Source organism: Phocoena sinus, chromosome 8 (assembly GCF_008692025.1).
Source record: "Phocoena sinus isolate mPhoSin1 chromosome 8, mPhoSin1.pri, whole genome shotgun sequence".
Taxonomy (NCBI): Eukaryota; Metazoa; Chordata; class Mammalia; order Artiodactyla; family Phocoenidae; genus Phocoena; species Phocoena sinus.
In genome coordinates, this window is record NC_045770.1 from 6,909,118 (window position 1) to 6,931,573 (window position 22,456).

At 49.8% G+C, this 22,456-nt stretch overlaps 1 protein-coding gene across 2 annotated transcripts in view; it reads left to right on the forward strand.

Moving 5' to 3' along the window:
- The first annotated feature begins 1,129 nt into the window (after positions 1-1,129).
- KIRREL3 (kirre like nephrin family adhesion molecule 3) overlaps positions 1,130-22,456 on the forward strand; it is a 540,145-nt gene continuing 518,818 nt past the window's right edge. Inside the window, exon 1 of one of the 2 annotated variants that reach the window (XM_032639118.1) lies at positions 1,130-1,558. In XM_032639118.1, coding sequence (XP_032495009.1) covers positions 1,504-1,558 — 55 coding nt within the window. In that variant the 5' untranslated portion in view covers positions 1,130-1,503. The remainder of the gene's footprint in view (positions 1,559-22,456) is intronic. The other variant, XM_032639117.1, reaches the window with a different exon arrangement.

The window sequence follows — 22,456 nt, forward strand, 5'->3', positions numbered from 1 at the left end:
CTCTACAAGGTCCAGTGACTGATGAAAGTAATGATTGATTTTATAATTGCATGCCACAAATCGAGTGAGCATCTTTCATTTCCCTCTCCTTACTCATTACGTCCCCTTCTTCTGCATAATGCTGTATATTTTTATATGTTGCTTTGTAACTATCCTTACAGTTTGTATCTTATGTGTGTACTCTGCTTCCACACTAAATTATGAGCTCCTGAAGGCATGGACTGCGCCTGCAGTTTTATTTCCCCCAATGCCCTGCTTATACCAGGCATATCTAAATATCTCTCAAATAAATAGACCTAGATAAATTTGCTTTGATATCCGGGAGGAAATAGAGTTTGATTTGAGTGTGAGTTTCATGACAGGTGAAAGACCTGAAGGTTCTTAGGAGGCAGTTGTCTGTGACCTTGGCCTCTCCTTCGCAGTAGGATTCACAGCACCTCTTGGAGAAAAGACACGCTCAGAGTGATGGGGTGCTCTTTAGAGGAGAGACTCCAAATGCAAAGCCAGCCTGCTCCCCTATCCTTGGTAGGAAATGCACAAACCGGGATAATAATAATAACAAATGGGTATGTGTCATAAATCTACCTGCTTTCCCTCTAGTTCCTTCATTTTGTTTCCTAGGAGTATGGCAAAGCAAAACCAAGGTGCAAACGTTCCCAGCTTATTACCTAGCCCCCTCCTAGGAAAGTCTCAAAAATGCAAAGCGTGCTTATCTTTTCCCCAACTCCGAGACTCCTGCTGCACACACTGGCCAAGTCTTTCCTGGGGAAAGATGTATCCCCCCTTGCCTCTTGCTTTTCCCCATCCAGCCCGGTTTCCAGTCCCCCGTGCAAAGGCAAGGCAGGCATATTGTAGTGTGGGTACGTGCATCCAGCCATCCTTCACTCCTTTAAACAATATTATGTCCTGTGGACAAAAAGTCACACCTCCGCTCCCTGTTCAAGATGTCTTTTGGTCAATAATGGTGGCAAAAGCTGAATTTCCCCCTATGTAGGGGGAAAAAAAGAAGGAAAGAAAGAACAGAGCCTCCCCTGCACCACCGCCACCCTCCGTTTTGCATAGATCGCCTTTCACCAAGTATTTCCTCTTTAATTATGACCTGTTTCCCCTCCCTCTCCCTCCGCCCCAGCTTCAGTGAAAGGAGCCCTTCTGTCACTCTTCACTCGCTCCCTGGCTCGCTCGCGCGCCGGCTGTGGGAGGAGCCGCCGGAGGAAGCTGTGTGCCTGGGATGCCGAGCGCCAGAGGATGGAGCTGCTCGGAGAGGGGACGGCGCTGACAAACCCGGCTTCCCGAGGCGGCTAGGAACAGGCGACTTGCCTCGGCTGGCTGCGGATCCCCTGAGGCACGGAGCCCGAGGCCACCCGGAGGGACCGACGGACAGACAGATGGTCGGCGCGAACCCGGGAGGACCGCGGCGGAGGCAGGGCACCACGAGCCGCCGAGCAGGAGAAACTCACCGCGAACCCAAGTTGCCCCGCCGGCTTCCCCTCGGCGCGCGGAGGAATGAGACCTTTCCAGCTCGACCTGCTGTTCGTCTGCTTCTTCCTCTTCAGCCAAGGTAGGACCCGTGCGCCGCTGGAGTTGCAAAAAAAGTCGGCGGGGTTGTCAGGGCGCGCGAGGCTGCGAGCAGGAATGTGGGCAGGGTTCGGAAACTCGAACTGATGGATGCGTCTCCTGGTGCCCGACCGAGAGGCACTGACATTGCCTCTTTGCCTTTGAAAATGCAACAAAATGGTACTGTTTATTTTCCTTTGGAAGGCAGGGATACCGGAGGGGAGGGTGACTTTCTCCCCTCACTTGTCAACATCCAGCTCAAACTCGCCAATGCAAATGAGTTCTTTATGCTCCCGGTATGTTAATTAGGCGGCAGCGTTGTGGCTGTGCGGCTCTGAACTTCTGGGCGCCTCCTCTCCTCCAGACGCAGGTTGGAGAAGAGGGCCGGGAAGGAGAGCTTTGTTTACGTGGCTATTTCAGCACGAATAAGGTCGGGCTGGCACGGGTGTATTCGGAAGGGAATGCGTGTGGAGGGGTCTGCGATGACAGAATGGACCATGGGGAGATGTGCAATGTTTGGGAAAAGCTTCTCAAGAGTTTCATTGAATGTAATCGGCTTCTCTGAATACGACTGCATTCTGAGTCCTACACAACACTAGATTTCAGGGCATACAATGAAATTCCGCCCGTGATGCTGATTGCTTCCTTTCTGCAGCTTAGCAGGGGCAGAGAAGCTGGTGGACTTTCCGAAAAGAACTTGGCCACCTCGGGCTCCCTGCCCCTGGGAGCCTTGGGGCCCGTGGCGGTGGAGGGCAGGGACGGCCGTTGGGGAGATGGATGGCCAGTGCCCGCAGAGCCGGTGGCATCCGAGTCACCTGTGGAATTGAGTTTGAGGGACAAGTCAGTCGGTTCCTTCCCCCGCTTCTGGAATGCCGGCGCTGTCTCTGCCATCTGAGGCGGCATTTGTGCCAGCCAGCACAGCTCTGGGAGGAACAGGCCTCTCAGAAAAATCCACAACAGAGCACGTCCATCTGTTGATTAAATGAAGGGTAAAAGTTTTTGAGAAAGCACAGCACCGCCATGGGTGGCTGGCTTTGCCAGCAAACAGCATGTCTCCCTTTCTTCCCCTGTCAGGGAGAAGCCAGATGAGAGCAGAAACCCACACCTCCTTCCCCAGCTCCTCAGCTGCTACTTGTGGTCACTGCAGATTTTCCCGCTGTCAAACTTTGCTTCTGACCATCCTGATTTAACCTGGGGGCCCTTCCCACATCCGAGTATGCGTGTATCCCTGCTTGTATGTAATTCTAATGTACACACACACACACACACACACACATACTCTCACATATTCATGTGGTTTTGTGCCTCTCACCAGGGCTCCCTACAGCAGCAGGAAGATAAATTGCCTTCCCCGGAGTTTTTGGGCTGAATGAATAAGAACTATCTCAGAACACTGGTATAGAAACATTGGGGTTCTATTACCGTTTTGTGAGATGACCCTCTTTGTTGGATGTGTGTGCCCTGGCTTATGGGTCACACCTACACCGACACACATACTCACCGTCATTCTCCTTTGCCTCTTACCAATTCATTCACTCAGGGAGTTACATGTAGAATCCCTAAATAGAGGATCCAACCGTCCCTCCCCCCTACACCCAGGTTCATGGAACCAGTGCACGTTTTACTCTCTCCGTTGTTTATGTTCTTAGAAGCTTGAGCCGAGACTCTTGTCTAGATTGACACAAGAAGCCTATAGGTGCCTAAGTGCCTCTCTGGCTGTCGGAATCATCACAGCGTGCAACTTCTACTTCGCTTATTCCTTTCTCAGTACAGAGCTGTTTCTTGATTGCCTCATATAAATCTTTAAATATTTACCTATGGAGGCCAAATGCTCTGCTTCTTCTATCCTAAGCCCCAAGAGCACTAGGAAGGAACCACAGCATCATGCAGTTCCTAGTTCCTTGTTATTCCTGAGTTTTCTGAGCTTGGCCAGCTGTGCCCACCCTACTAAATGGTAGATGCATAGTCGACGGGACTCCGAAACAAGTCTAAAGAAAGACAAGGAGACCAAAGTGGACGTAGCCAATCAGAATCCCCTACATCACTGGACATTGTAGGGTAGGTTCCTTGAGTAGATGGTGTCTCACTGTAGGAATTAAGGGTCAAATGGGACAATGTTTAATGGACTTCACTGGAATAGAATACCTTTTGACTTGATCCGGGGGCATTGATTTGAATGTGGATGATGTTTTGAGTATTGTGAATTCCCCAGAGGATTCCATTTGACCGTTTACACATATTTGCTTAATTCGTATACTATGCCCAACTCCTGCCTGGTGCCATATGTTTATCGAGTTATCAGATAGAGAGTATACACTTTCAACAGGTCACGAAAGGACTAGCCCACAGGCTTTAGATGGCCCCCGCTCTCTCATCCCCCGTCTGCCGTCGCACCCCACCTGACACCCCCTCTGAGCCACCCATCTGATCCCACCTCCCGCGTGCCCTTCCTCCGGGGATGCTTTCCAAGGAAATGTGCAGAGGCTCAGAGATGGCCCTCCACTCGGAGAAAACAAGCGCCCAGGGCTCTTTTGGGGGCCTTCTCTGGCCCTCTAGTGACACATTCATCCGCTGTTCAACGCCTCTCACGGCGGGAAACTGCATGTCATTTTGAAGTCGCTGGAAACACAGTTCTCATGCCTCCCGTACAGAGGGGCTGCTCCAAACAGCGCTCGGAAGACTTTAAAAGCAAAACATTTAGGTAAACTCTTAAAGTAAGTCGTTTCAGTCATCCTTTCTCTTCTAAGTTGTTAAATATTTATTCACCTTTCCTTTGTTTTCATTCCCCTTCAGAGAGTAAAATGAAGGTATAATTAATGTGAGTGATATGCTGTATCCCTTATCTTGTAAACTTTGGACGTTTCATATAGGTTGAGATTAAATATGTATTGATCGTTCTTAAGGTGGCAGTAGAAAGGCCAAATGGCATTCCTCCGTTCCCGCCGTGGCCAATGTCCCCGGGCCTGGCTCCCCACAAGGACGTGGAGAGCTGCCGGCGTGCGCTGTTTGTGGGTTTCTCTCTTGACGGGGATGCCTCTTCCCCAGCTGTCAGGACGGCGTGCTCTGTACAGAGAGGGATAATGTCACAGCACGCTTGGCCTCCCACAGGGAAGAGGCATGTTCTGCGCCTGGGTGAAAAGGAATCTATCCTCTTGTCATCCATACACTTAGAACTTGCTGTGTTTTTCCCTTGCTCATTTCGGTTTGCCCACAACGATTTCCTTCTGTGCCCCCCTTCATCTTCAAGACCCGCGCCATCCAGCCTGCACAGCCACGTCTTAAGTTGCTTTGGGGGGATGATGTTCTAGCAGGACGGAGGGCGCCCTGCTTCCCGTCAGATCTCTGGTTCTGAGACAGTTCGGGGAGTGTGCAGTGGTACAAGCTCGGTGCCTCCTATTCGGCCGCTCCTAGGAAAGGTGTCCTCTTCTCCACTCTGACGTTTTGCTCTAGCATCCCAGAGTGTCCTGTCCTGCCTAGTAACCTTGTGGGCCTGAAAGTTCCGATTCTGGGGAGTCCAGCTCCCTTGTTGGCTTTACATATGCACCACACTGCTCTGAACATGTTGGGGTGAGAGTGAAAGCTTGCATTTGCCTGTCAGTGGCCTGAGGCCTGAGTTGAGGATTAATCCGGGGTGTCATCTCCCTGTTGGGAAGAATCTAAGCCACTTGCTCTCCTAACTTGCTGGCAGGAATCACCAAGAGGGCCAGATGGCCATCAGAGGGGCAGAGGTTCTTGGTGACACAAATCTCCAAGGGAACAGGAGAGCATCAAGCAGACAGAGGGTAAGATAGAGTGTGAGTGGAGAGAGGTAGCCGGGGGAAGGGGACCTGGGTGGGTGACAGGAAGCATGGGAAGGGGTAAGCAAGGGCAAGAGGCTTCAACTTGCAAGAAGCTCCCTTGGGGAGGGCAGGGAGGGGTTTCTCAGAAAACAGCACAATCACAGCCGAGGCAGCCAGAAGTATGGAGGGGATCCGAGGGGGGTTACAGGCTGAGAACGTATTGGAAAAGGAAATTGGGAGTGAACGGCAACTTTGGAAGCATTTATCCTTCCCCAGAAATATCACAGAACAAAAGATAGAGCAAGTAATAAGTGTGAGACTTCCCCCACCGGCAACCCATGTGATCTGATGGCTTGTCTAGAGGGGGAAGAATCACTTCTTTTGTCCTGGAAGGTCAGTGCACAGCTGCCAAGGGTGTGGGACCCCTTCTTTCACAGATCTCCTGGGTGAGGAGAGCTGGGACATATCTGTTGGGCCTGGGGGTGGTCACTGTGTCTGCTGCCCAGCAGGGAGCTGTCAGTTGCCAGCCAGACCTATAGAGGAGGGAGGAGATATGTCCCAGGGGGAGAGGGATGTGTGGTGGGGTCAGGGCCTCCCCGCTGCGCTCAGAGGATCCCACAGAGCCTCCCTCTTGGGTTACAAAAGGCAGATCTCGCTTGGAACATGGCAGCAGATCCGCCTGGGGTGCCAGTGTTGGTAGACTCCTTCCAAGCCCTGATAGGAGCCAGGGCCAGTGGGGACCTGCGGAGTAGGGCATTAGGCCTGAAGATGCAATTTTTCTTTTTTGTTCAGCCCGGTGGGGGTGACTCAGGAAGCATTATATTGCAGACCCAAAAAAGCCCATGAGTAATCCTGAGTGAATTCAAGAGATTTCAACAGCAAAATAATAACAATACTAATGATTCCTTTGATTTGCAGAGTACTTTTCTTCCAAGGAGATAAAAAGATAAACTGTTTTGGAAACACCAACGAGGGAAAGAAAATTGCCTGTGATGGAGGGTTGGGGAGGAGGCCAGGGGCATTCATTTCAGGGCCTCCATGTAATTGGGGGTGGGGACAATTACACAGCCTTAGGCATCATTTCTCGGCTACAGCCCTTATCCTTGTAAGCTGTTGAGATGACTTCTGGGTGTAAAACCAGTGCAGGCCTTTTTAATCAGGGTCAACCTAGAAATAACGGGGTGCCGGGTTCCTTCCCCCCACCCCAGGAACAGGGCCGTTCTGATTCAGCAGTGGAGGGGGTCAGTGAGACCATGAGCTTGCTGGAATCCACCCTTGGAGTCTCACCACGGCACCGATCCTGACCTTAATGATGGTTCTTGCAGCAGTGATTGGGGCCCCAGTCTTCCCTCAAGGTCAGTGGACTCTCCAACGTTCATGGTGCAGGGTCTGGCTGGAGCTGCTGCCCTGGGGATGTCTGTGCCCGCCGGTTTCATATCACATCACTTCTAGTCACAGGGAGCGGGGAGCAAGGCGTGCCAGCATCCTGTGTCAGGTTGTGATAGCTTTGCCCGGTGTTCCAAATAGAGTGGGATTTTATTTCCAGCTAGGGGAAGGGTGCGGAGTCTCCTGCATTGAGACGGTACAGCTCTGTAGGTCATCGTGGGTCATTTTCTTTTCCCCAGGGGAAAGCCAGAATCCAGGAAGGTCGGCCCGTCAAATAGGAATATAGATATGCCTTATGGATCATTAGAATACTTCCGTCACATTCACGCAAAGAATGCTGTGTCCTGCTCTCTGCTGAGCTTGAAGAGTATACCCAACCCACGCAGTTGCCACAGACTAGGGATCTCCACCCCACATTAACATTAACTTTCATTAACTTTCTACTTCTAACCCACTGAAAGAGCTAGGGATCAAATATGGCGCTTTTTTTTTTTTCCCCTCCTCTCCCAATGGTAAAAATGAGTATTCTGGCCGTATACTTCTAGAAGTCAGTAAATGTCAACATTAGGTAAGTGTTTCCTTTGTGTAGTTGCAGTTTAGCATAAGCTGCTTGGAAACAGATGTCTTCCCTAAGCATACAATGTTTCCGTGAGGACGCAGGCCATACCGCTTTGAGGATTAAATAAATGTCAGCTTCCCCTGGGCACGTTGGTAACAAGTTAAAGCCACGGAAACAGTGGCCAGCACTAGTGACTCCTGCTCGTTGCAGAGTTATTGTGTTGCAGCCCTGGCTGGGGCACGGAGCCTGAGAGACAGACACTCGTCCTCTCCTGGCTGGAATCAAGGCAAGGAGTAGCCAAATGTAGACACCTCCCGACACGCCATGGGGAGGTTTCTCCTGGCGGCCAAGAAGCCGTACCGTGCCCACTTTCAAGCCTCCTCCCATCCGTGAACGCCTTCTCCACACACATGCATGCCTGCCCGCACGCACACACACACATACCACTTATTGCTACAGTGTAGCGATATCCAAAACTTAGAACAAATCAGCCATTTTCCTCAAATGCAGGATGAGCTTTTCCCCTAATCTTCCACCTGGTGTTGGTGTCCTCCTGAGCAAAGTGACGGAGATTTGCCTGAGGTTGTTTTTCGATCACTGAAACCAGGGCTGCCATGGCATGCATTTGTCATCATTAAAAGGAGGTGTGCCCATCAGGCTGGATTATCTCAGGTGGTCTGCTTGCTTGGCCTGTGTTCACTGGACAGTTGTTGCGAGCTCACGTTCTTTCTAACTAGTGCCTAGAAGACAGGAATTTGAAATCTGACACTGACAGCTGCAGCAGTGACAACCAAACATCATTTTCGCCTTTCCACACTCTTCCCCAGGGGCTCCAGAGGGTCCGTGTCTCAGGGGGCCACATTTCTTACTCCGTCCTTTGTGATTAAGTAGTATTTTATGACACCAGAGCTCAGCCTGTCCACTCAGCCAGCCCTCATTGGGGGCCTCCTACATGGTGGACACACTGTGCCAGGGACTTTTGATGAAAAGATGACTGAGGCTGTGTTTCTGCCCCAGGGGAGCTCTCAGGCTAGTCAAGGAGCAAACAGTTGGACTTGTCGTTACAATTCAACAGCTCAGAGTAGTCAGAGTGTGCTGAGAGCATCAGGAATCGCTAAAGGTATTAAGAAGGGCTGTGCAGAGGAGGTGACTTGATCGGAAAAGGTGTCTAGAGTTCTCCCGATGACGCAAAGAAAGATGGTCCCAGGTGGTACCTCAGATGTGTGCACAGGTCAGAAGGCGGGACAGGATGTCAGGGTTCAGAAGCAGTGGTTTGTTTGGGGGCTAGACTTCTGGGTGTTGAGGAAGCTTGTGAATGGTCGTGAGTACCATGCTAAATGTTTTGAGGATGGATCGTCAAAATTAAGTCTATTCTTTAGAAACATCGTTAGTAGCTTATGGGTCTGTAATGCTCTCTATACCATGGGTTCAATGGACAAAAAAAAAAAGAGAGAGACAGATCAACATGTTATTTATTCTTGGTATTCCCTGTGTTGCACATGGGGCTTAAAAAATGTAGAATTGAATGGAAATAGCCTCACTCATCTTCCTACGTAGTAGTGTGTATAGGGATGGAAAGTGGACAGGACCACGGAGAACACAGAAGCAGGGATAGCCGAGTACATGCAGGATTGTTAGTCGGATGGAGTGCTCTGAGGAATGGGAGTTTCCAGTTTCTGGGGCCCCTGGAAGGCTAGGCGGAGGTGGAGGAAACCTAACATTGAGGACGAATGGTAAATCAGAAAGGCAGGTGGGGGCAAGGATGAGACAAGCAAGAAGTGCCTGGGGACGTTCTGCTGAGGACTTCTTTCCTGTTCTCAGGAGGAAGCTAAGCTACCCTGGCTCTGGGGGAAACAAGGTTACAAGCTAACTGATTTGCTTACAAGTCTCCAGCACCAAGTAACCTTTCATTCAAGAGCAGAGAACATCATCAGATCACACGTTCCACACTCTGGCCCGCTCGTTCCACACTCTGGCCCGCTCTCTTCAGGAGGTGGCGGGGCTGGCGGGACAAGCTCAGGGCTGAAGCCAAACCCTGCACTGGCGTGCAGGAAGAAGACAGTGACATCTCCAAGACTGTCCACAGCTAACCCTACTGTCGAAGGCTGGCTGGGTAAATGGCCTGCCATTGCTGCAAGGCTATGAGTGGAATTCGGGCCATCGAGAATGGAAGAGTCGAGATGGACAACAAGGTCCTACTGTACAGCACAAGGAACTTTAGTCAATATCCTGGGTTAAACCATAATGGAAGAGAATATAATAAAGAACGTATATCTATGTATAATTGATTCACTTTGTTGTACAGCAGGATTTAACACAACATTGTAAATCAACTATACTTCAATAAAAAAATAATGATAAAGTGAGTCTCCTAAAAAAAAATAAATAATGATAATGGAAGAGTCAGATTGGAGGGTAGCCTAGATAACATCGAAATTCTCTCCAATTCCAAGATTTCCTAAATATCATCTATTAACAACAAGCTATTTATTTTGGATAATACACTCTTCTACCATCCTCTATCATCTAGAAAGTAGATGACGGGTTATAGATCTCTTTGTCCAGCTCATTTTCTTGCAGGTGCCGGACAGATTCTTTGGGTTGGTGGTGGTGGCAGCAGCGGTAGCAATGATTATGGTATCAGAATGATGATGATGATATTTAGCGTTTGTGTAAAGCTTCACGCGTTGCACATGGCTTTCCACGAGCGCTGCTTCATTCGTCACCGTGATAACAGCGAGAGGCGGCCACTGTCACTATCAGGCCCTCAGAAAAGTTCCTTTGCTGACCGCGCTCACTCCTCATTGTGCTCACTGCGTTGTCGAGAAGCCTCAGTGCTTCTCAAGAGGCTGGTGGATCCACATCAGCAGTGCTGACAAACACATGAGATGATCTTAAGCTGGGGCCTGAGATGAGCCACATTCTTAGAACTTGTGCAAATCCTGTGTCTAGGCACAGGCGAGGGCTTTAGGGGGAGTCCCCTATGAAAATTGGGGAGTTGACCTCTGAACCGTGACCCGGCATTGCAGCTCTGTCTCTTTTTGATCGACTCCAGACTCTTCCTGAGCTGGTCCCTTCCTCTGTCCGGCCTTCAGCTTTAACTTGAAGGCCCGAGGTTTCCAGGCCCCTCCACCTGGGGAAAAGACAGGCCAGCCTTTTGGGCTGAATAGCAGTCAAGGAGCTGCTGCTTGGGTAGCTCCTTTCGTAGCTGTTCTGACAAAAACAAAAACAACCAAAAAGAGCCAGGGGCTATTCTTAACTGGTTGATTAAAATCTCCATTTCTTTTATCGCCCTGGTGCCTAGCACCCTAGTCAGCATATGGGAGGCTATGAATAAATATCGACTATTGGAATAAAATGTGGGGGAAAATGAAAGAAAAGAACACCGTGCCTCTGATCCCCCCGCATCACCACACACCACAGCAGAGGCTGAGACGCGCCCCCCCCCCCCTCCCGCTGGAGGACGGAGGAAAGACCTTGATGGTTTAAAGTGTGGTTTGCCCTGTAGGAAGATGTTCCTCTCCCACCAAGGCCTTGAATGACCATCGGGTCACCAGGAACACTGCCAAGAGAAACACCCTCGGGCAGCCACCCACTCCTCCCAAGAAACAATCGGGCCTTCTGTTCTTTAATGCGTGTCAGTTCCCATCTCTGTCAGTCACCTGCACATGTCACAGGTGATGCAGCTCCAGTGCAGCGTGACAGGCCATCTGTCACCCTCGGCAATGCTGGGAGCTATGACAGCTTCAGAGTGACACCGGGCCCAGCTGGCTCATCATGCAGGTGTTCAGGGGACAGAGACTTAGAGCTCTCTCCCGGGGACCCATCCCGGTGCCGCACAAGGAGTGACGGCTCCCCTTCCCTGCCTGCCTACCTTCATCCCAGAGGAAGAGCACCTGCCAATTAATCTCCCAGTGGCTTTGTTCTCCACGTCCTACGACCCGCACTTTTCTGTGCCCGCTTAAGGATGCTGGGGTCTACCCCACGTTCACGGGGAGTCCCATTTCTTCGGAGAGCTAGACTCTGAAGCCTCCTTCTTGCATAAGACACTGCGCCCTTGTGACGGGGCCTGGGGAGACAGGGCCTGTGTTTGTCTTGGGACCATATCGGTCAAGAGCTGGCAGAGCAGAACGTTGTGGGATCTGAAACCGGGTGAGCCCTGCAGTTCCTACATCTGCCTGACGGTGGCAGCAGCAGCGCTTGCAAAGCCCAAGAATGAGCTGAAAGCAGGAGGCCCAGGGCTGCCTCTTAGTACCAGGAAGAGAGTCAGGGTGCCCAGGCAACGGAGCTGGGGCAGCTGAGGGCGGGCAGAGGGCCTGGAAGGGAAGAGCAGGCCTTCCGGAGGGCAGCAGCTCCCCAAGGAGGCTCACTTCCTTTCTCCTCTTTCTGATGGATGTGAGGGCAGAGTATTAAGGGGGATGCCTATGTAGAGTGGCAAGAGGTATGTGGACACATTTCAAAATGCTCGAGGGGCTTGGAAGAGCTACAGAGAGAGGGGCTAGAGAGCCCCCGCTAGCGGTGTCGCTGTCTGTGGTGATGTCTGTCCTGAGGGTGATGGATGGGTTAGTCCTCCCAGGAGGGTGGCTGGCAGCCTGGAGCCCCACTTCTCCCCGGGGAGCCCACTGCCCCTCCCAGGTGTTTGCCCCTTTAATGATCTGGGAGCCAGTATTTCTGCTGCTGCGCCCCTCTGCTGCTGAAAAAGCCAAACAGACATGCTCAAATTAGTCCTCATAATCCCTGATGTCGCGGGCCGGCTCCAGAGGAGCTACTCTGTTTTCACCTGTGGACAGAAACAGGCACCATTTAAAAATTGCCATGTACCACGGCTGCTCATTTGAAAGTGTGTCTCTCCAGGCAGGGTAGCCGGATCCTGACACAGACACGGCTAGCCGATGCCCTGCGCTCTGTCGGAGGGAAAGGGAGGAGTCCTCTTGGCCCCAAGAACACCTTACCTCTTCCTTTATCTTCTAGGGGGAGGTAGCTGCCTTATTCATCTTTTGAGAATTACAAGCGGGTTGGACCTCTGCCCGGAGTCGATCCACGGGTGGCATAAACTAATATAGTGAGATGTGGGATGAAGGAAGGGTGAGGCATCATTGGAGCATCCCTCTTGTCTTCTCTGTGTGGCCTGAGGGGCTGGTAGAACTGGCTGTTTATGTTGTCTGAAATCGTCAGACATTGTGTGACTGTCCATTAGGTTTTGGTTGCCAGTAGGATTTTATGTGAGGTTTTGCTCAAGCCAGAGCAGCCTCCCACACCTGAGTCACAACCACTGTCCCTTGCTGCTTGCTCAGGAGTGTGGAGACTCACTGTCTGTCTTCCTAGGGGTGGGGCAGGGCGCAGCAGAGTTGGGAGGACATAGGATGCTCTGTCCATACTACTAACAGGCCCGCTGGTACATGGCAGGTGATACCTTGAGTATCTCATATCAGAAAAGAAAACTGTTGGCATAAGGTTTGCAAAACCTTGCTTGAAACTGCAGATGTGATGCTAACACAGGTCAGAGAGGAAAAATAGAGCTGCGTGATTTGAGAATTTGCTAAAAATAATAGAGATAGCTCTCTTCCCCACATAAAAAGATGTTATAGCAAGGTGGTATGTATGTGCCCTTTGTCCCCTGCCTTCCTGGCCCCCTGATTTGGCCACCTGCTCCCCTTTCTCCTTTTACAAACATGACCCTCCCTCTGGGATCCTTCAATAGAGAGGGGAAATGGTGAGAACAGAGAAGAAGCAAAACTTCTAATAGTCTCATTGTGTTTCTCTTTCTACCACTAACATGTGCGGTTGTTGAGTTGGAACCAGCCATGGGGAGGCACTGTTGAGGCCTATGGCCAGGTCCTTTGCTGAGCTTGCCTGCATTTGCCTATTTAATCCTCACAGCAACCTGATAAAGCCAGGACTGTCATACCCATTAGCAGATGAAAACTACTGAGGCTTAGATTCCATGATTTGCCCGAAGGTCGCACCACGGACAAGCATGGAACCACCATTGAAACACTCGGATGAAGACCCACGTCCTTTGCCGCCCATCCCTTCAGGAAGAATTCTGGTCCCACTAGTCCCTTATAAGCCACAGAAAGCCCTGGCCGGGCCTGTGGTCCTCCTCGTTCCTAACTTGTAGGGCTTGGGGAAAAGAGCTGGTAAAAATGGAAGAAATCATCTCCCCTTATGCAAAAGGACAAGTAAGAATTTGAGAAGCTTTGCTCCACGGCTGGTGCTACTTTTTACCTCCACAACCCAGCTCCAATTCAGCTTAACATTTTGAAAACGAAGTACTGATTTCTTAACAGGAATCCATCACCACCTAACTTTTCTTCAGTGGATTAGAAAAAATGTGAAACCCCATTCTGCTTAGGGTGAGGTTAGTCTGCCGTTAGCCGTGCACTGTGAGAACAGAGCTACTTGACGGGAAAAGGCACTCAGGACATCAAAACCCTCCTTTTTGTCAAGTCTAGAAGAGTAGAAATGTCAGAAGACCACATGGCTCTGAAATGATTAATACTGATCGTTAGGAAGAAGTAGAAAAGACTCTTGAAAAGCAGGGGAGTCCAAATGCCGTTCAGACTTCGACTCTCCTCACTTTGGATCCAGCAGGTACATCTTATCTTGTGTCAGAAATTATTTTTGAAGATGGCATGTATCTACCAAGACCATGCTTGAAATCACAATATTGGTTTCAGATAGACACTTAACGTAAACTAGCAAAACATGAAAGTTCTTCGAAGTTTTCAAAGCTCCTTTAAATCGAATCAGAGGAATACAGAGGAAGAATGCCAGGCAGGTAGATCTCCGCATGAAAGACGGAAACCTCCTTCTTATTCCACGGCCCAAGCCCTTCAGTGGAACACACGGATCACATCAGCAGTGCACTGTCAGCTGTCACCAGGGCTCCAAATCCACGTGGATACCCGTTTCTCTGGGCATGAGCTTTGCCTTGGTTTTTCTCTTCATCAGACCAGGGCAGAGGTATTCACAGATAGAAATCCATACTTCATAGGTAAAAGCAGCTGAATGCTGAGCTGATCAGAATCAAGAAATACCATCGAGAGAAACAGATTACTTTCCTCCCCTTTTCTCCTGCGAATAATAATAGAATATCTATATTCCCCTCTTATTATCAACGGATATCCACTTTCTAAAATCCATACCCCTGAATTCCTGCCAAGGAAAATAAAAATATTTACACTGCTGTATTTTTAAGAGAAATTCTTCTTACATTGTCAACGTCTTAGTCTGACGTCTGAGTCTTAGTCTGGGTCTTCTTATGTTATGTTTTCCACCTTAAATGTTTACATAGGCATGACAGGGCTGTTTACATCTTTCTTAAGGGCTGTTGCAACCATGTGAACTGAAAAAAGTATTTTCAAATCCAAGTATGAATATCCTTTACACCGAACAGTTTTGCTACTTTTGTTGAGTAGGGTTCAGAGTATTTGAGTGTCCACGAGGCACCAGTGGGGGTGGGGTGTGGAGGTCACAATGTTCCTCTCAATAAATACTGAGATGTTTTAAAGGAACAGCTTCATGGACACTTGTCTGTAAAAGGAAAACGAGTTTCTGGTGGTGCATTTTCTGGCATGGGACTCACCTGCATCCACTCTATCCCCGGCCCCCCCAACCTCACCTCCATGTGAATCTTGCTTATATTAGCTTAGGCTGTACAAGGGGTCTTGGGAGTGGTTTTTAACCAGAGAAAGTAAGGTGACTCATGGGAGCTGCCTCTAAGAGTTTTATATCACATTATCTTAGGATGACTTACCCGGTGAGAATGGACCCAGGAATCTCCATGAGTCCTGAGCTAGGAAACCAGACAAGCACCAAGGCCAAGAACATACAATTTAGAATGTGGTGGCTCTGCCCGCCCATCACTGCGAAGAGCTCTGAGGATCACTCCTTTCCGGGTGACTCTCAGCCCTGATCCCCTCAGGGAGCCCGGGAGAGCCACGTGAGGGTCTGTGGTGACAGGAGAGAACGCAGCATAGGACGGCCATAGATTTTCTTCCACCTGCACTTCAGAATGTTTAAGTCAGGGCTGTACACCAGAGATGCTCATGTCCACAAAGGATGGATTTTCTGGGTCCAGATTCCGCACGTATAAAATAAGGCACCCCAAGAATTCTTGTTATGTTTTTTTTTAAAAAAAAAATTTTCAAGGTCAATACAACCACAGACATTGATATTTGCTTCATTGTGAACTGGGATCTGCTAGCTGCTTATGGTCATTTTATTTTTCAATTCGTAAAAAAAGATGTTCTCATCACTGGGCCTCTGGGCCTCCTTCTTCAACCCAAATCACCCATAGGAAACCAAATGCAGGAGCTGATGACTATGGTGATGGGAGGAGAGAGAGAGGTGGGGCCGGTGCCAGATTTGAAGGCACCCTCAGCGCCCCCAGGGGCTGCTGGCGCGTGCATTGTGCGCGTTCCCAGATGTCTCCATAATGACGTGATGGGAGAGAGGAAGCGGGGAAGACACAGGTGTGCGGCCGTCAGACTCGAGAAGAGAGACAGATGGACAGACAGAAAGATTGAACCAGCTGAGATGCGTGCGGGAGACAGACATTCTAGTCTCCCAGAGATCAGAAGACTGTAGGGTTCAAAGAACAGCGTTAACTCTCCCAACCCAGGTGGGGACGCTCTTTAACACAAGAAGGTTTTTAAGGTTCATTAGGAAATACTTGAGTAGCTTAGCTATGAAGATGGGCACATGTGCCTGATTTGGGGGCACAGAGGTCTCTGTCTTTGGACGGTTGTATGTTCCTTTGATGGTGTCCTGACACCTTCAGGATGAAGATCTTCAGGCCAAAGGTCTGGACTCTCTCCCCTGCCTGATCTCTCACACACCCTGGGCTCCAGCCCAGCCAAGCTAGGGGCATCTCTGAGTGCCCTCTCCTCCCTCACGCCTTGTGGCTTCCTCACAGGTCTTTCTTCCCACCTGGAAATGTTACTGACCTTAATCAATAGAAATTGACCAGAAGCCAGACAAGAAATGCAGGCAAGGCTTTACTGGGGCCCGTGCCACAGCAGTGGGGAGTGAGAACAAACAAGTTCCCTTGTTAGCTTACTTCCTGAGGGGGGGCAAGCTGCTTCTTTATATGGGGTGAGGGTAGGGGTGGGTCCAGGGGTCGGGCTGGAGCGGTGGCCTAGGTGGTCTGCCCACCCTTTCGTGGCGTTGTGTGCAGGGGGCATGTGCAAGTACCCTGCTTTGGCTCCAGGCTCTTCAGAAGTGGCAATTGGACGTTTTGGTCTCTTTGTATCTTGTTGTCCATAATTTACCCCAACTGGGCATGCACGCAGTTATTTTTAGTCCCTTAGAGTTTCTTTGTATTTTGTTGCTGGAGGAGACATTTGTCCAGGTGCAAGCACTGCAGCAAAGGGTCCTAGGTCCCAGGTCCCCGCCTGTCTCGTTAGGACCTCCCCTCTCTGCCATGTTGGTCCAGCTAACTTCCACCCTAAAGGTCAGCTCACCTTGCCTCCCGGAGGGTCTCCCTGACCTCCCTCCTCACAGGGAATTAACTGCCCTTCCTCCCTCCTTCCACAGCCCTCTTGTCACAATAGATTGAAGTGGTTTTTTCCTGTCTGCCTTCCCGCAGGACTGTGAGCTTCTGGAAGGCAAGGGCTGGCCCTGTGGTCTCGGTTTGCGTAGTGCCTCTGTTGGACCTGGGTGCAGTCATCACAGGTTTAGTGTTTCTCACACCGGGAGAGGATGCAATGTGTCAGTGAGTCTGGATAGCTCCTGCCTTTCACTTGCCAAGCCCGTGAAAGCGCTTCATCAGGGAATACGCTCTACTTGCCATCACTGCCTTCTGCAACTAGTGTGCCTGTGAGCACCAAGCCTTCCTTGAGGAAAAGGTGATAGTAATGTAATCCCTCCTTGCCTTTACATAGAACGTTATGGTTTCAGATCCCTTTGACATGTATTATGGTCAACTCTCATCCTCACTTTAAAAAATAAGGAAAATGAGACAGTCGGGTTCAGTGGCTTCTCTCAGGTCACACAGGTAGTCAGTGTGAAAGTGAAGGTGGAAACCAAATCCAAGCCCAGAAGTTCTTCCACTTTCCCTCCTCCATGCCCCCCATGCTGGCTTCCTGCCTCCAAGGAGCATGTCCTTAGAGGGCGCTTGGCAGACTGGGCCCGGTGGGTATTTCCTGCATCACCACGTGGATTGGGATGGGGTCAGTGTGTCCACGGAGAGGCAGGAGAGCAACTTGTGCAGGGAGCTCGGCAAAGATCCTGGGAAAGGAGCGATGGCTGCTTCCAGCTGAGGCACATGGATCTCTGTGCAGAAGCTGTGGGGAAATTGCTCTTGACTGGGGCTCTCTCTTGTAAATGAGGCATAATAAGGGGACTTAGTAGCTCCAGTATAGTGAGGACTTCACCGTGCCTGGAAGCTTCTCCCAGGGCATCTGCCATGAGTCTGTCCACCTGTCAATAAAGGAGGACCTTGTTGGGGTCCAGAACACCCTTCCACACCCCCTCATCCTCCGAGCACGTGACACCAGCTCTAGACTAGAGGCCTGGAGTCCATTCCCTCTGTCTCGTGTCTGTGGCGTGGCTCTGGGTGTGGCCTTCCTATGTAAAAGGGAACCAGGCTGCCTCTCCCACGTGCCTCCCAAAGGTGTTACTTATTGAGGAGTGCTTTGAATCGTTACAAAGCGTGCTAAGCAGAGGGGAGGCATTTGTCACCCTCTGGTTCAGCATTTCCAGACGTGGTGAGCTGGTGCCCAAAGTCAGGACAGGTCTGCTTGGATCCTCCGTCTCTTTTCAAGGCAGGACAGTGTGTGGCTTTCTGGGGGAGCAGGTGAGGCCAGGCAACCTTTCTCAACAGAGTTCATCAGGAGAATTAAGCTCAAAAGGCCTAAAAGACATCCATTGTATTAATGAATTAATGTGTTCCCTCTGCAGCTAAAATGGTTCTAGGTATGTGCTATGCATGGGAGAAGGGAAAAAAATACTCATTGTTTTCTGGTTTTCCTGGTTCAGAAGAGGAACCCCAGTTGAGAAAGAGTGGGCGGGGCTATATTAGTTTCCTATGGCTGGTATGCAAATTACCACCGACTTTAGTGGCTTAAAACAGCATGAATGTGTCATATTACATTTCTGGAGGCCAGAAGTCTAAAATGAGTCTTCTGGGCTGAGGTCAAGGTGTGGGCAGGACTGGTTCTTTCTGGAAGCTCTAGGGGAAATCTTTTCCTCGCCTTTTCTGGTGTCCAGAGGCAGGCCACCTGCATCCCTTGGTTAGTGGCTGCTTCCCTGCATCACTCTGACCTCTTGCCTCTGTCACCACATCTACTGCGACTGAATCTGAGCCTCCCACCTCTCTCTTATAAGGTTGTTTGTGATTATATCAAGCACACCCAGATAATTCAGGATAATCTCCCCATCTCAGCATCTCTTAACTGAATCACATCTACAAGGCCCTTTTTGCCTTGTAAGGTGACCTATTCCAGGACTAGGACATAGACATCTCTGGGGGTTCATTATCCTTCCCACCTCAGGGGACGAAAGTCAAAATTGGAGCTGGGTGGCCCCTCGTTTTCAGGAAAATGTAGACATTCCTATCCTGCCTCTCTGTGTGAGAAATCTGTGCCTCAGTCTCCCTATCCATAAATTAGAGAGAACTATCTCCCACCCCATTGATATTTATCAAGGACTTTGAAATTATCAAGTAAAGAGTGCTTACTATGGAATGGCTGTTGTAATACCCTACTATGACTTGGTATAAATTATGCCCACGTTAATCAGTGGAGATACTACTAGATGCAACATTCCTCTGGTCCCATGGGGGAGAGATTAGGGGAGCATCTACCAGAGTCTATAGTTAAACCTCACTAAATGCTTCTTAATAGCGATTTACTTTGACTTCATTAACACGGAGTATGGTAACGCTCCTTGCAAATATCATATAGCCTGGCCTCCCCCTGTCTTTGGAGTCATTGAAATGCAACGGAGATAAACAGCAATAGTGTAAAACAAAGGACACACGGACACTGGGTTTTTCTACGTGGATTCGCTGTAGTAGATCTTTCTCTCCTGGCCTCTGCATCTGGCTGAGTCTCTGGCTGGGCGGGAGGCACAGGGAGTGGGCGTAAGTATGTGGCACTGAACATGGGTTTGGAGGCTCAGGGATGAGTATGTGTGTCCTTCCACATGCCTAAGCAAAGCAGAGTGTCTGTTATGATTGCATTAGACACCACTTTGGATCGTGTAGGTTTTGAGGTTCCGTTAGTGTGCTGTAAAGGCTTCAGGAGGTCTCCCTCAGGTTAGCCATGTAAGGAATTTGGAAGCTTAGCCCTTCTTGCCCACCTCACCACCAGGGGCCGTTAGACTCCATAGAAGGCCTGGGGGCTGTTGGCCCCTTGCCTTGCTGCGTGGCGAGGGCTTGAGTGGCCAACCCTTTCCAGGGCCAGCTCCCAGGCCTACAGGATGCAACATGGGAGGCCCCAGATGGGCCTCTGAGCTGGCCCCCACCCCACGCTCACTCTGAAATCCCCCCCAGCTCTACCCCGGGAGCCCAGGGAGAGACTCCATCAGCAGGCAATGATAGCGTCTTCAGATAGGTTTACAAAACGTTCGACCCTGGGAGAGCCTGAGTCCGGGAAAGGTTATGTTGCTGCTAAACTGTCCCAAGGGGAGCATCGCAATCAGCTTTAACCCCGGGGCTCCGGGGAATTAGAGGAGAGACAAGCCCTGAGAATGATTATAATCCCACTGTGCGGCGCTCCCCCTATTTATTTCTTCATATGGATGAATTTGTATATATTTGCATTTTGTTCTATCTGATAATATGCATTGAATTCAAATTGAAATGACTTGAATAGATTTGAATATTAATGAGGCGTTTAAAGGCTGCCATCCCTGGCAAAGTCCCCTGGCAAGGGAGCCTGTGGTGCAGGAGCTCAGCCATCTCCTCGGGCACCCGCCCCACCAGACACCAGCACCGTAGCCCAGGGCAGGGGAGGGCCGCCCTCGGGGAGGAGGGAGGTGCCCCCCTACAGATGCCGGCACCAAGCTAGGAGCCCGCTCCGCTGAGGGGGTGCGTCGAAAACAGCCCCCAGAGTGGGTTTGGCTTCTCGTCAGACATCCAGACACACGGTTTTAGCAAGGTCATGAAGGGCAGGAGGTTTTCCCACATGAAGAAAAGCCTGCTACTGCCTTTCCATCCTAGAACTGGGGGGGGTGAGGGGCAGAGTCGTGTTGCAACCAGACAGGTCCAGATGAGGGTAGCTCTTCCTCAGGGACCCATCCAGATGCTGTGCTTTCTTCTGCCCTGGGTCCTGGAGCTCAAGCACATGTAACACCTCCTGGTTATTTTCTACAGGATGATGACAGTTTGCCCATGTGTTCTCAGTGGGCCTGAGGGCTGTCCGTTCTTCTCGAGGCTCTGGTAGGAAATCGCTAGATACTGGTCACTGCACCCTGCCTGGACCTTGGGTTAACCTCCAAGAAGAAATACGATAGAAAGGCTGTGAACATAAGAACACCCCGTCTGGGGCTCACTGGCCGTCTTTCTTCTCTTTGTCTAGACATTTGGGTAGCAGTTTGTCCTAAAAGGTGTCCTGTGGCTCCAGGCTTCAAATATTTAACACTCGGCATCAGAATTTGTAGCCCCATCATGTAAGAACGGCATTTTCTGGCAATTTGAATTGGGTTAATGGTTGTCTGTTGTATAGAGTATTAGGGATTAACATTTCTAAGTGATCCCCAAATTATTTGATTTTGTCCTAACTCAATCTTGGCTGGTTCCAAGTTTAAACCCATAGCACCCATTCTAGTGGCTAATTGTGAGAGCAGGTAACAATGAGAATATACTTGGGAGTCATTTAGTTTCCTATTCCATGACCTCTCATGTATACCCCATTTTCACTTCTAATTCAACAATCTGAAAACTAAAGTCATTGTATCCCCTGTTGTGGTCCTAATCTCAGTGAAGGCTACCCCCCGTATTCCCAGTACCTTTTTCTGAAACCCAAGTTATCACCAGCCTCTTTCTCATCTCCCACAGCCAATCAGCTCTCTTACCATAACACATTTTCTCTGCACCGTCTCTATTTTCTCTTCTATTGCCCAACTTGTTCTCATCCTTTTCTCCCAAAGTATCAGAGCATCCTCACAAGTTCCTCACTTTTTGTTCCAAAGTCATCCTTCACCGTCGTCATTCTTCACTACTTGTAGCTTCCTAAGATACAAGTCAGATTTACTCTTACCCATCTCAGCAAGTCCACTGGTTACCTGTAAACTGAGCCCCACACCTCCCCCTGGAATCTGAGTCTACACCATCAGCCCACACTGAAAGTGCTATATAATCTGGCACCAGCTGTCTTCCTAGCATCATCGTCTCTCCATTTCTCCTTGCTCTCCTAGCTTTAGCCAAAGAAAAAAGAAAAAAGAAATGATGTTCCCTGGATATACCATGCCTTCATGTCTTGGCATAAGCTATTCCCTCAGCCTAAATATTCTTTCCTCATCATTTATTAAAATACCCTTCCTGTTTCAAGGCTCAGCTCAAACCTCACCTCTCCCATGAGGTCATTTCCTGTTTGCAGCTTAGAGACTGTGCTTTCTCTGTCCTCCCCCGACAATGATGTAAATATCCTGTTGTATCAGGTGATCGATCCTGTCCATTCTGCTGCTTACCCGATATCTCACCAACTCAATGGCAAGTCCCACAAGGAGAGAAACTCTAATGTTTTAACATTTTTTGTATCATCTGATCATCTGTGACCATCAACAAATGTTTAATGAGTGAGTACATGAAATGAATGAGTGTAAAAGATACACTGTTGTCTAGAGCTTGTCCGGTTCTCTGCAGCATCCTGTTCGGCCCTTGCCCCATCCAGCATCTAACTGTCCTGAAAAGACACTGATGTTTATTAAGCGCTTGCTACACAGGCCAGGTGCTTCTCATGATCTCATCTGATTCTCCACAAAAACACTGAGATGAAAAGATCCTTCGTTCCATTTTGCAGGTGAGGAAACTGAGTCTCAATGAGTCTAAGAAATTTGCGACGGGTCATACCTCCAGTGTAATAAAGCCAGAACGGAGGAAGCTCAAACCTTCTGCTTCCCCATCCAGTGTTCTTGGCACTACCCCAAAGCTGCCTCTATAGGCAGCCAGAGCAGCCCGATTCTCGGCTTCCCCAGTCTCTGGGTCAGGCTTCAGTGCTCTGGGAGAATG